The sequence below is a fragment of the Labeo rohita genome, chromosome 20 (genome assembly GCF_022985175.1).
Source record: "Labeo rohita strain BAU-BD-2019 chromosome 20, IGBB_LRoh.1.0, whole genome shotgun sequence".
Taxonomy (NCBI): domain Eukaryota; kingdom Metazoa; phylum Chordata; class Actinopteri; order Cypriniformes; family Cyprinidae; genus Labeo; species Labeo rohita.
Window position 1 is genome coordinate 19,912,303 of NC_066888.1, and position 13,456 is coordinate 19,925,758.

At 38.3% G+C, this 13,456-nt stretch overlaps 1 protein-coding gene across 8 annotated transcripts in view; it reads left to right on the forward strand.

The window, feature by feature from the left end:
• Positions 1-13,456, forward strand: part of nhsl1b (NHS-like 1b) — a 110,979-nt gene that overhangs the window by 69,088 nt on the left and 28,435 nt on the right. The window contains exon 1 of one of the 8 annotated variants that reach the window (XM_051139497.1): positions 53-333. The exons of 6 other annotated variants lie outside the window; for them this stretch is intronic. In XM_051139497.1, coding sequence (XP_050995454.1) covers positions 96-333 — 238 coding nt within the window. In that variant the 5' untranslated portion in view covers positions 53-95. Of the gene's footprint in view, positions 1-52; positions 334-13,456 lie in introns of those variants that run through there. One more of the 8 variants, XM_051139502.1, reaches the window with a different exon arrangement.

A 13,456-nucleotide genomic window follows, 5' to 3' on the forward strand; every position in this document is an offset into this window, starting at 1 on the left:
CCTTTAGCATGCTGACATATGCTCAGCACCTCTCCATCGTGAATGTAGCAGACTGCTGCTACCAAGTGCGGGATGCCAACTTTTGCACCTGCAAGATGGGCAACAATCCACCCTCACAGCTCCAGTCCTCGGCTCTGGAACCGGCCCAGACCCCTGGTACCAGGAGCGAGTGCGGTATCAAACGCAGACTGCTGGCCTCCAAGGTCCATCAGAGACCAGAATCACTGTGGACCCCTAAACCAATGCTAAGAGTGGAGGGAAAAGTATCGCAAGGGGGGACACTCACACGCTCTCAGTCTTGTTGCAAGAGGAACTCGGTATCATGCTTTCCCTGTGAGTATACGGCAGTGTTTGTATGGTTTTGAATTCAGTAGTAGGATGGCTGGTGTCATTCTAGTCAATTTAGTAGCTAGTTTAGTTTGGTATTAATGGAAAAGTCCAGTGACAACTTATGCAGAGCCCTCGATATGTGTTGAAGTGGTTATTTAAAGGGATAGCTCACTCAAAAATGAAAAATCTGTCATTATTTATTCACCCTCATGTCGTTCAAAACCTGCAAGACTTACTCTCTTCTGTGGAACATAAAAGAATATAATTTGAGAAGTGTATCAGTGGTTTTTTTTTTTTTTTTTTTTTATTGACGTCTATACAGAAGTCAATGGTAAGCAAAATTGCTTGTTTACCAATATTCTTCAGAATATTTTGTTTTCTATTCTGCTTAAGAAAGTAAGTCATACTGGTTTGTAGTGTCATGAAGGTGAGTAAATGATGATTTTTTTCTTTTCTTTTAAGTACAAACTGTTTAAGCAGCACTTTTCCACACCATTTACCATTTACGTTGATTTTAGCGGCTGAGCTTACTCGTGTCTCCGAGCATGCCGCGTCCGCTGTCATTGTCTTTGGTGTGGATGCTTTTGTCTGAGGCGTTCAGACCAATCAGCACCCAGATTGTTCTGTTAAGACTTTGTGACCTTTGACCTTTAGAGACGTGACTGAACCTTTTTGGCTTGACCCCTTGGGGCCTCTTCTCTTCCTGTCCTTAATAAGGTTAGCTTCATTCACTCAGTATCACGCAGAAGGCCATTTATTGATCTTTCATAGCATCACACATATGGGCCGTTGGCCATTCATGATTTACCGATATATGTGATCAATGAGAGACGTTAAAGGTTACGGTATGAAGTGCACAGGAAAAGTCAAGTGCAAAAGGTGAGAGGCTGATGGATGGGGATGCATTTATGGCGTAATGATAAACATAGGTTGTTTAGACAGTGTCTTTAATCATGGATAGTGTTTAGTTGTCTAGATAGGCCCTTTAAGCACACGTTAGCATGTATTGATTGTCTATACGATTCATATCAGATGCCCAGATACAGTAGGATGATAAGAAACAGAGGAGAAGTGACCCAGCTGCCCATGGGAACCCAGGACAATGGGAAACAGCTGACTGATCTTTCCTGATTCTGATGGAGGGGACAGAACTGACCCAGATACAGCGTCCCCATCACCTCACTGAGTCAATTATTATCTGATGAAACCAGTGGAGGGGAGAAAACAGACCAGAGAGGTGAAAAGGGGGACAATGAATGTGTGTTAATGGGGTTGAGATTGAAGGGTGAGGAGGTGGTGTGATATAAAAGAAGAAGGTGGAGATATTTTGTAATGCAGGTGATAAGAAGGACAAAAAAGTAGCTTCATAACATCAGGGTTGAACCATTGATGTCACATGGTGACTTTTTTTAACGATGTTCTTACTACCTTTCTAGGCCTTGAAACTGGTAGTTGCGTTGCTGTCTATGCAGGGTCAGAAAGCTCTGGGATTTCATCAAAAATATCTAAAGATGAACAAAGGTCTTACGGGTTACCTTGCCGCAAGGACTGTTCTGGCTTAATGTTTTTTCCCTCTTTAGCAAGGTGCTCAGTGTCTGTAGAGTTTAGTTTAAGGTTGATCCGGGCTGCTCTAGTGTCAACACAGAGCTGATGGTCTCTGCCCTCTCACGCTGGTCTGAGCTAATGTGTTGTGACAGCTCAAGATGCTCCATAGATCAGCTCTGCTTTGTGATCAGCACACTACTGTCATGCCTGCTGAATTAACAGTCTTCGTATAGAGTTTGAGTGTGAACGCACACAGCCTCTCTTTCCCCTCTCGCTTATTTTCCCAATTATTTTTGTCCTTTCTTTCCTTCTCTGCGTCTTGTATTGTTCGCTGACACTTGTCATGGATGAAGCAGTGTTACAGTATTAGCACTGAGCAGGTGTTTCACAGATCTCTGCTAAGCCGAGCTCAAGCATTGTGGCCGGTGTTTGGTCAATTCTTCAGTGTATCCTCTCAAGGGACTGATGGAAACTGGCAGGAGCAGACACTGAATAATGAGACATGTTGAACGAAATTCATTTCTCAAGGGAGTTGGAAATTGGAGACAAAATGCATTGTTGGATGAGAAAATCATAGAATTGATACTCTGGAGAATTTGAGAGACTGATGTAGACAGTCAAAGCAAAATACTGTGCATGAAGTGATTAAATTATATAGTCATCTTCTAGGTCCTTTGTTTTAAGGTCCACATGAAATGGAAATTGAAGTTTTTTGGCTTTTATATGAATATATTAGCCTTAAGGTATTTATAACCTAGTATGCTCCAAAATAATGACAAAATTCACATTTACAAGATATACGCATTCAAAACTTACTGTCTCTAACTTCCACCAGTATCGATCAATGATTTTGATGACATCACCCTGCACTTCAGCTTCTCATCAGACTTCTCAATCACATGCTCTCTTGAATCCGAACCGTTCCGCCCCCCTACACTTATAGACACTGAAGCTGCAGCTGAAAATGGTCACATCTTCACAGAATTAGTGTTTTCTGTACGGTGAATGACACTTAGTGGACTATATAGGGGATGGGGAACAATTCAGATAGTGTAAATTTGCTTTCCAATGGGGCGAAAGAAGTCTGGTTTCGGTCTGCTCCAGTCCAGAGACACGATAGTACAGAGTGGATCTTATGCGCGAGTCAGCACAGACCATAAAATGTATCAGACCCATTTGAATTCTGCACAGAATAGTATATTCTATAGCGATATGGATATAAATGTGGCTGTCAAATGCTGTCAAATGCAGCTTTACTGAGCTCAAGGACTCTGGCCCAAGCTGTGATATAAACAAAATGCTATTGGCTATTTAAAAAAGGGGGTGTGACTGCTTGATATGCCAGCCCCATCTTCCTGTTTCAGATTAAATTACGTCAACACAGAATAACGCTGTTTCAAAGCACTTCAGCGTCCTTTAACTCCAAACAAATGCTGGATGAATCCAGTAGCATTTCGTTTATATCACGGCTTACGCCAGAGCCGCTGAGCTCAATAAAGCTGCATTTGACAGCGTATGACAGCTACAACCCATCCATATTGCTATAAAATATACCATTCTATGTAGAAGTCAAATTCAAATGGGTCCGGTATGTTTTATGGTCTGTGCCGACATATGATCAACTCTGTGCTATTGTGTCTCTTCACCGGAGCAGACTGAAATAGCGTGAAACCAGGCTTCTTTTGCCCCAATGGAACGCATATTTACGCTGTCTGAATTGTTCCCTATCCCTTATATAGTGCACTATGTGCCATTCACAGTACAGAAAATACTAATTCTGTGAACAAGTGTCTGATTTCAGCCACAGCCTCAGTGTCTATTTATAGTGTAGGGGGCGGGACACTTCGGATTCTAGAGAGCATTTGATTGAACAGAAAGTCTGATGAGAAGCTGAAGTGCAGGGTGATGTCATCAAAATCGTTGATGCATATAAGTGGAAGTTTGACACTAAATTTGAATGTGTACATCTTGTAAATGCATATTTTGTCAATGTGTTAAAACACACTAGCTTACAGATTACCTTAAGGCTTCAGTTTTGATTTGGATTCCAAACGAAATGTATTAGCATCATTATCCTGACCCCAGCAGCCATCTCAGCACAAATAGAGGATGATTGACTGCCCTGATGACCATCAGACCCCTGCTTAAGCAGGGCGAAGTTATTTTGGTCCGTTACTATTGTTTGCGTGCTCCTTGTATCCTTAATCTCAGTATGGGATTGTGGGTAGCCTTAGCCCCTTGCTGTGAGTTGTGAATACAAAAGGCTTCGTCTTTACCCTGCCTAACTAACTCTTACAGTTCAGTCCTGCAGCATGACAAAGGCACTTTGTTAATCGTCGAATCCCCTCGGGCATGCACACATAACCCCTGCTGATGGCAGGACGGGGACAAAAGAAACCTCACTGCTTATGTTACCATTCCTTAAAGACAGGTGGATTCTCTTACTCCTTTCCTCTTTCCATCTCCCTCTCTTTCTGTCCCATTCCCTTTCTCTCTTCATCCCACCCCCAACTCCTTCATCATGTGTTTACCTCCTTCATCAAGAATTGGGGGTGGAGTTACTCAGCTGTAAAAAAGTGTCACTGTGTGTGGGGTCGGTGTCCTGTGTTTTTCAAGGAGGAACTAGAGCTGCTTTTTGCTGCTTTTGTTCTTAAAAGATCAGTTCACTCCAGAATTAAAATTTCCTGATGATTTACAAACCCGTGTCATCCAAGATGTTCATGTCTTTCTTCAGTTGAAAAGAAATTAACATTTTTGAGGAAAACATTCCAGGATTTTCTTCATATAGAAAATGACTGATCGTTTCGGTAGATAAGACCGAAGCTGGGATCATGTAGAGCCCTTTGAAGCGGCATTGAAACTACAATTTGGACCTTCAACTTGCTGATCCCCAAGGCATCAGCTTGCTCTTCATGCACATGCACGGCATTTGTAATGGGCCCTAATTAACTTTAGAGAGCATCTTCATGTGCCTCTTTGTATTGTATGTTGGGTGAAGGTGACATGAGGTCACTGCATATGAATGTAATGGTGTGTGCATGTGAGAGAGGGAGGGAGAGAGATTTAAAATGCTCATTCCTGCTCTGCATAAACTTCTGTCACTCCAGTGCCTCTCCATCATGGTGAGACTGGGTCTAATTGACTCTTTTGGGCTTGTTTGGTTTAGTTTAGGCACTAATTGGGCCTCCTGTTCCATCATGGCAGCTGTAATTAAGTTTTGGTTGGCCGATTAATCACTTTAGGGGGTGAGGGTTAAGACTATTTTTATTTAGCGCTGGACATCAGGTGTTTGCCGAATAGAAAAGGGGAGAAGATTAGAACATGGATGAATGATTGATTTGGAGATGAAGTGATGTGGTTTGCAAGCTTGGAAAAATCATGGAAATTAATAAAATCTTTTGAAGTGATTGGAAAGTCATCAGTCGAAAGATGTGGGCCTCAGTCAGACCAGTATTGTATTTTCTTGCATTCACTGACCAGGTTTTATGCCTTTCAAAGCTTAATGTTGTTGTCAATTGAAAATCAATTTGTTAAAAGATTTGTGATTGTATTGAAATGATCGATGAGACTGATACAAAAAAAAATCTTTAAAATCAGTAATGTTTTGCAGTGCGTCTTTATTTTTAGCAAATGCATATGAATTTATAGTCTGTGTGGAGTTACATTGCAGCTGTATAATTTCTAGTTATTACTAAAAGTAAAAAACTGAAAAACTATTTTTTGTAAATTGTAAAAAAAAAAAAAATCTTAAATTGAACCTAACATTGTTTTAATTTTATTTTTTTTATCTTATTATTATTATTTTTAAATCTTATTTTTAACTTAATTTTATTTATCTTATAATTTATTTTATCTTCTTTTATCTTATCTTATTTAGTTTTATTTAATTTTTTTTATCTTTTTTTTTTTCATTATTTTTTAATCTTTTTTTTTTTCTTCTATTTTATTCTCCACAGATACAAACACTTAACCACACTGTTGTATCCGTCTGTACTTATATCTTATTTCATGGTCTATTACAATCATCTCACAGCAAACTACAGTACGTTTCCTCTCTCAGCGTGTGTCAGGTAATTAGGTTACAGGTCATCTCTAAGCTGAAGGCTCAGATTCATAGCATGAGGTCTGACAGGCGTCACACATATTGATCGGTTCCTCAAGCCATATGTCTTAAAGAATTGCGCTAAATGACATTAGACAAAAGGTCAGAGGTTAAAAGGCAGGGACAGGCTAGTTTCACCCAACATTAGGGATCATTTAAGTGAATTATTTTAGATCATTTATACTGTGAATGCCAGGCCAGCCATCATGGCCATGGAAAAACCTCTTCTCTTTAGCGTTTAACTGACAGTGTATCTGATTTACTTTTCCATTCTTCACTTTTCACTTTCCATTCAGCTCCATGTCAGGTTGTATTACAGTAAACAGTTTCCAATTTATGTCATGTGTTGACACACACACACACACACACGACTCAGTAACGGGATTTGGATGCAGCAGGTGTTTGTGATTTCTATGCGAACAGGTAAAACAACAGCCGCTGATTTAGGTTGAGCTCAGTCTTTAATTAAGTCTCTTTAACTCTGATAAATAGGTCTGCCAGCTGACCAGCATTTTATTCGTCTGGCCACATGTTCACACTGCACACAAATCCAATTTGGTTCTTGAATGTGATCTTTAGGACTGATTGTTTGCACAGTTGTTTTGTATGTGATGAAATCAGATCAGTTTGTTCAAACAATGTAGTCAGGATCTGATATACAACCGTAGCTGACAAATATAGCAACTAAATGTCAGAGCAACTTAACACTCATGATCTATACACTGGAAAATTTTTGGATTACATTGAATATCTTTATATGGTGGGGTTATTAAATGTGAGTGAAATGATGTGCCTCATAAGGGTGCCTCTGGCATCATTTGACTCTGAACTGAATTCCTGAGAGAGTCATGCTCCTGTAATGATGAGGGATAGAGAAGAGATCTCCACTCTATCGCTGACCGGAGTCAGACCTCTGTGACTCCTCAGAGACTTGTTATGATAAAAGATGAATGGAGAGAAGCTGAATAGAAGGATTTAGGCAGTGAGAGTGTCAAAGATGTGGGCAAAAGATGGGATGCTACAGGGGTTTAGTGTTGTTATCTAGAGGACACCTAACGTCCAGTTTAATTAGTTGTTCAAACATATTGTAACCACTAGATGGCGCTTTTTACATATATAAATGGGTCCTGTTGATACCTCTTCCATTGGGAAGAGGACATATTTTATCTTCCTTTTTTCTTATTTTATCGTAATTTTTATTTTATTTTTTATTACTTTATTTTATTAAATGTTTTTATCTTATTTTTTATATCATTTTATTGGAGAGAAGAATGGAGAGAATATACCTCTTCCATTGGAAAAGTGTATTGCAATGTATTTTGTTTGAACATAAAGATTATATTATATTTTATTATATTATTATATTACATTACATTTTATATATATATGTTCATTTCTTGTTTACGTGTTAATAATTTTATTATGTGCTTTTTTTATTTTTCTATACAGCTTTATTTTTATTTCAGATTTGGTTTTAGTAATTTTTGTGCTTCATTTATCAACTGAAAACGTTTTCAAGTTTTTATTTTTAAGTATTTTTTTGTAATACATTTAATGTCTTAATTCAGCTTTGTATCTCAATAACTGAAAAAAAGAAAGTAATATTTTTACTATTTAAAATTACTGTTTTCTATTTGAATATATTTTAAAATGTAATTTATTCCTGTGATTTCAAAGGTGAATTTTTAGCATCATTACTCCAGTCACATGATCCCTCAGAAATCATTTAAATCATTAAAAACAGCTAAGCAGAATTTTTTTCAGGATTCTTTGATGAATATAAAGTTCAGAAGAGCAACATTTATCTGAAATAGAAATATTTAGTAACATTATAAATGTCTTTATCACTTTTAATCAATTTAAAGCATCCTTGCTAAATAAAAGTACTAACTTTTATAATTTATTTCCCAAAAGAAAAAAATAGTTATACTAACTTCAAGCTTTTGAATGGTATAGCTTTTTATTTCAGATAAATGCTGATCTCTGGATCTTTCTATTCAACAAAGAATCCTGAAAAAAAATTTACTCAGCTGTTATCAGATATTGATAATAGTAAAATGTTTCTTGAACAGCAAATCAGCATGTTAGAATGATTTCCGAAGGATCATGCGACACTGAAGACTGGGGTAATGATGCTGAAAATTTAGCTTTGATCACAGGAATAAATTACATTTTAAAATATATTTACATAGAAAGCAGTTATTTTAAATAGTAAAAATATTTCACAATATTACTACTTTCGCTGGGATCAAATGCAGGCTTGGTGAGCAGAAGAGAATTCTTTAAAAAAAATCTTACTGTTCAAAAACTCTGACCTTAAAAGGATTTTTATAATGCTTATGGTTTTCAAGTTAATTGAAAATTAGATCAACCTGCAGGTCGTTCTATTTTACAAGTCTGCTGTTTGCTAACTGTGTTGCTAAGAAGTGCACCTATTTGGACGTGGGGAATTTCTTTTGTCATTAAAGTGAAATATGTAGGCCCTGTCAGAGTTAATCCCAGAGGCGTTTTAAAGTTCAATATTTGATCAGTGAATTACCCAGACTCCTTTGGGAGTCCTCAGGAGGAAAGGGGTGTTATCAAAGTGGCCTTAAGATCTATATGAAATGAACTCTGTTTTTCATCTCTGGTGCTTCATCATATTGATAGGACACAGGAGAGGAGGAAGAGGAGGAGGGGGATATTTGAGTGATTTCGAAAGCCGCTTCCATCTTTCCCTGCATAATTCAAAGAGAAAGGACAGGTTTGTGGGATAGGATTACAGGATATACAAACCCCCTATACACAACCCCTCACCCTTGACCATGCACTTGGTTGCTCTATTAATGGCTCTCTTTGCCACTTAAGGAAATGAGTCTTTCCAAATCCAGGTGTTTTCAAAGATGCCTATTTGAATATAGTCTCTGCTTCAGAAGGGCTAAACAATAGCCTTATTGGTAAATTAGTGTTCAGGATAATGATGGGTAATTAAGCATGTGTTTTAATGTGGGATGAATATCTGCAGCACTATAGTAGCTGTCAAGTGTCTTCCTCATTAAAAGCCTGCTAATTTGCGCATCCCCATGCTCACGCTTCCATTAAGAGTCTCTGTGGACTGAAACATTAGATATATATCTACTTATGGATGTGTATTAGTAATACTGCATGTATGTACCCAGTATCCCTGTTCTCTGGTGTTAATGACAAAATGGATAAATTGATGTCCCGTTGGTACATCCTGGCATCGTCACATCCTGTTTCCACAGCAACGGTGACTCCATCCTGTCCCTAAGTTAAAGTCTCAGTGGAAATCTAAGTAAAACCATGTTGCAAATCTCTCACATGGTTGCATTTGGCTAATTGGCTGTTATATTCCTCTTTTTTTTCCACGCAGCTTGTTTGTTTTTGCAAAAAAGTGTCGTGTAAAAACTCTTTTGCTCCTGGCAGATCTCTTTTGTCCTTCATCGAACTTTTGGGTGTATCTAGAATCTGATGTTTGACCTCCGGATGCAGACTTTGGCTTAATCATGCACCATTTCTCTTCATCGAGCACCAGTTTCAGTGTACAGTGGCAAATATGGGTCAGTTTGCTCCAGCACATTGAAATCGGACCTATTTACCCCCTGTCCCTAGAGATCTCCCCCCACCATGATTACAAGCTCTATGGGAAATCTAGCCGCATGCTGTCTATCGTCTCCCAGTCAGGCCTAGACGTCCTGCAGTTCATAGATTGCTTTTGACGCTCTTCGATTTTGTCTCACCCTTTTAGGGTCACTTCTGATTGGCCGAGCAACACTTACTAGCTTGGATGAGCAGTGGTGGAGCGAAGTGGGTTAAATTTACCCACATCTGCATTACAGTTATGCGGAGTTGATCTTTACTGTCCCCTTGTGAAATGAAGAGTAATAGTACAGTTATAATACACGCTGTGATTAATGGTCTTACTGTAAAAATGAAATCACTATCAGCCAGACATCTTTCCAAACACACTTTTATCTCAAAAAACAGTCTTGATGTTTTATTGAATTTGTCAGATACATTAAAGCAAATGTCACATGTGCAGTTACTGGTCTTTGTCGCAACCATTAATATAAATGGTACTAGACAGAACACATAGTTGTCCACTGATGAATTCAATGAGCTGTATTAGAGGTTAATCATGTGATGAGACAAGCACACAGTCTTTGAGACATTTTATTGACATATTATCCACATGACCTTTTTAGAGCCAGCATGTGCACCTTTTGCATTTAATGCACAAAGGGTTTGAGACAAAGACTGCTGTCCAATTATTTGTCCTGTCGCTCAAATCCATATAGCAGAAGGCGGAGGTGTGTGTGCATGTCTAATGTGTCCTGAGACGCCCCTATGTGTGTGAGGTTCACTTGTTTCCATGCATTCTACCTCATCTAACTCTCTGTGCATTGGGGAAACGGAGAGCTTTGTGTACTTTGGCAGGTCATCGCAATGGAACATCTTCAGCTGATGAGGTGCCATGAGACTAGTGCTCAAACTGAAGCTTTTCTTCAGTAATGGCTCCCCTCAGACAGCTGCCGTACATGGGGTCCACAAGTAGATGCAGAAATGCAAAACACAATTATGCACTTGGCAGATGTTTTGAAGGATATGGTTCCAGGTAGTCAAATTCAGGAACCCCAAAACATATACACTAGTGTTTATTTATTTATTTAGTAAAGAAATTAATAATTTACTTGTACTGCCAGTACATACGCGGATACACTCCTCTTAGTATTTAAGAAATACTGCTCCTGCACAAGTAGCATATATAATAACCAGATCTATACAGGTGGAGCTGGGGAGGTGGAGGGTTTAGAGAAACTATATTACTGTTTTACTGTACTTTTGATCAAAAAATGCATAAGAGACTCACAAAGTCTTACTGACTTCAAGTTATTTCCCTTGAATAGAACTAAAAAAAGAAAGGCACAAATCACTTTTATCCAGCCCTTTAAATCTCCCACAAAACAGACAGAATTACTACTCTAACCGTGTCTGGACAAAACTGCCTCAGTGTTCAAACAAACGGCTCTAACGGTTCGAAATCCTCTGAGAGAAACTTGCTGAAAAGAGTTTATGTGTAAGGGCGACACACTAACAGCTGCCCACCTGGTATCCCGTAAAAAAGGCAACTTGCTGACCATTGCACGCCTGTTTGTGTCCTGAAAACAGACTGTCGTTGGTCTTATTTATAGCCAGCCAGGGTGGTTGTTCTCCTTTAGACAAAAAAACAGAAAAAAAGGCCAAATATGTCTGTTCCTGTGGTGCAGGAAGCTTATTGAAAGCCAAAAAACATTCCACACAATAATAGGACTACATTTGGTTTTGCAGACTAATGGCTTATTATTATAGTTTGCATTGCAAGTATAACTTTTCTATGTTTTCTATGTTGTAAACTAGTTTCCTCTATATCAATTTAATATTATATGCAGAGACACATGTAAATAAGCCATTTTCTGGTAGTAAAATCTGTTTATTTATTTTATTATAGTTTTATTATTTGTACAGTATAATTTTATATAATGTACAAAATTTAGTTTTTTTTACTTTTTTTAATAATTTTAGATAGAGATGGAGTAAGAGAGAAAGTTAAAAGGGACAGTTCACCCAAAAATGGAAATTCTGTTATTAATTACTCACCCTCAAACCTGTAAGACCTTCGTCTATCTTTGAAACACAAATTCAGATATTTTTGATGAAATCCGAGAGCTTTCTGACCCTGCATAGACAGCAATGCAACTGACAAGTTCAAGGCCCACAATGGTAGTAAAGATATTGTTAAAATAGTCTATGTGACATCAGTGGTTCAACCTTAATTTTATGAAGCTACAAGAAAACTTCCTGTGCGCAAAATTTATTCAACAGTTTCTTATGTTTCTTGTCAGTCTTGGACATGTGTTCACATTGTGGTCATGGTACCTTCATGAATGCGTGTCGAAGACTGACACAGAAGAGAAAAATTTGTCTTCATAACAGTACAGTTGAACCACTGATGTCACATGGACTATTTTAACAATGCCCTTCAGTACTACCTTTCTGGGTCATAAAACATTTCCGTTACATTGCTCTCTATGCTCTCTCGGATTTCATCAAAAATATCTTAATTTGTGTCAGAAGTTAAACGAAGGTCTTACAGGTTTGGAACAACATGAGACTAATTAATAACAGAATTTTTATTTTGGGGTGAACTATCACTTTAAGAGAGACACTTGTCGAGCTGGGGGGAGAAAATTGCACTTTGACCTCATTTCTGCCGAAGTTTTTAGAAAGGGTTTTCCCACTTCAACTATTGATCTGAATCAATTTTCAGTGATTTGTAATTCATAAAGAAGCTCACCCATTAACAGCAACAGTTAATGCTTTCCCTCCTGTCAGATCTTTCCCCTTTGAATGATGTTTTATTGCATCTCTCTTTCATGCTCAGCTTTTCTGTGTTCTCACCAAGGTGTGGCTTTCTGAACGACTCCACTTCAAAGGGAATTATTTTTCTTTTCTTCATCCATCTCTGGTTTTCTTCCCTTCTTTATTGTCAGAACTGTATTCATCTTGTCAGATCCGACAGTGTTTGTGAACTTGTATGTTACGTGTGTTGTATTCAGTGTAGCTTTAGCCATTAGACGTTCTAGCTGATGATACAATAACGGGGAATGCCTTCACTGAGGGGCCCAAGCCTATTATTCAACACAATGCCTGACCTTTTATACACACACACATACTCTCATGCAGACAAGCTACGACCAGACATGGCTTGAGTCTTCTTTTCAGGGCACAACACAATGTGACACAACTCCTGCATAGACACAGGCCTCTATAAACCAACTGACTTGAGGAAACTTCACACAGGATCAGTGGAGTGCCAAGAGCTTGAATGGTCATTCTAGATGCTTTCTGTCTTTCTAGCAGCCCATTCCTCAATTAACAAGCCTTATCTGCAAATCAAACTAAATGCTAATAAGCCCAGGCTTGATTTCAAACACTTTCCAAGCCTGTAGCCTTTTATTGCCTTTCTTTCAGAACCAAGTAGGCCATGTTTGTTTTTATGCAGATTTCTCTTGTCTCATGTGTGGCAGTAGACGGTTGATAAGTGTTTTACAGCTACTGTGTCTCATAGTGAGGGATTGAGTGGTTTGTTATGGGTAAACACAAAGTGTTTGGGGTTTAAAGCAGAGGCAGAATGTTTTGAACTAAGAAAAGATTCCTTTTTATTCATCAGGCTTCTACTTTTTTGTTACATCTTCATAGTTATATTCTGTAGTTTCAAAGTACTTTACAATATTTTGCAGATATTCAACTAGTGAGCAACTATGAATATGCTGATCAGTTCTGTGCAAATACAGTTCAGGTTTTGTAGTTTCTCTACATTTTTCTCTTGCTTTCTTTCTTTAGAGGTCCAGTGATTGCTGACGTTGCAGGTCAGTTATTAAAATGGCATAGACAAAAGTCAGAAAGAAAGGAGGACATGTATGTGTGTGACTGTTTGTC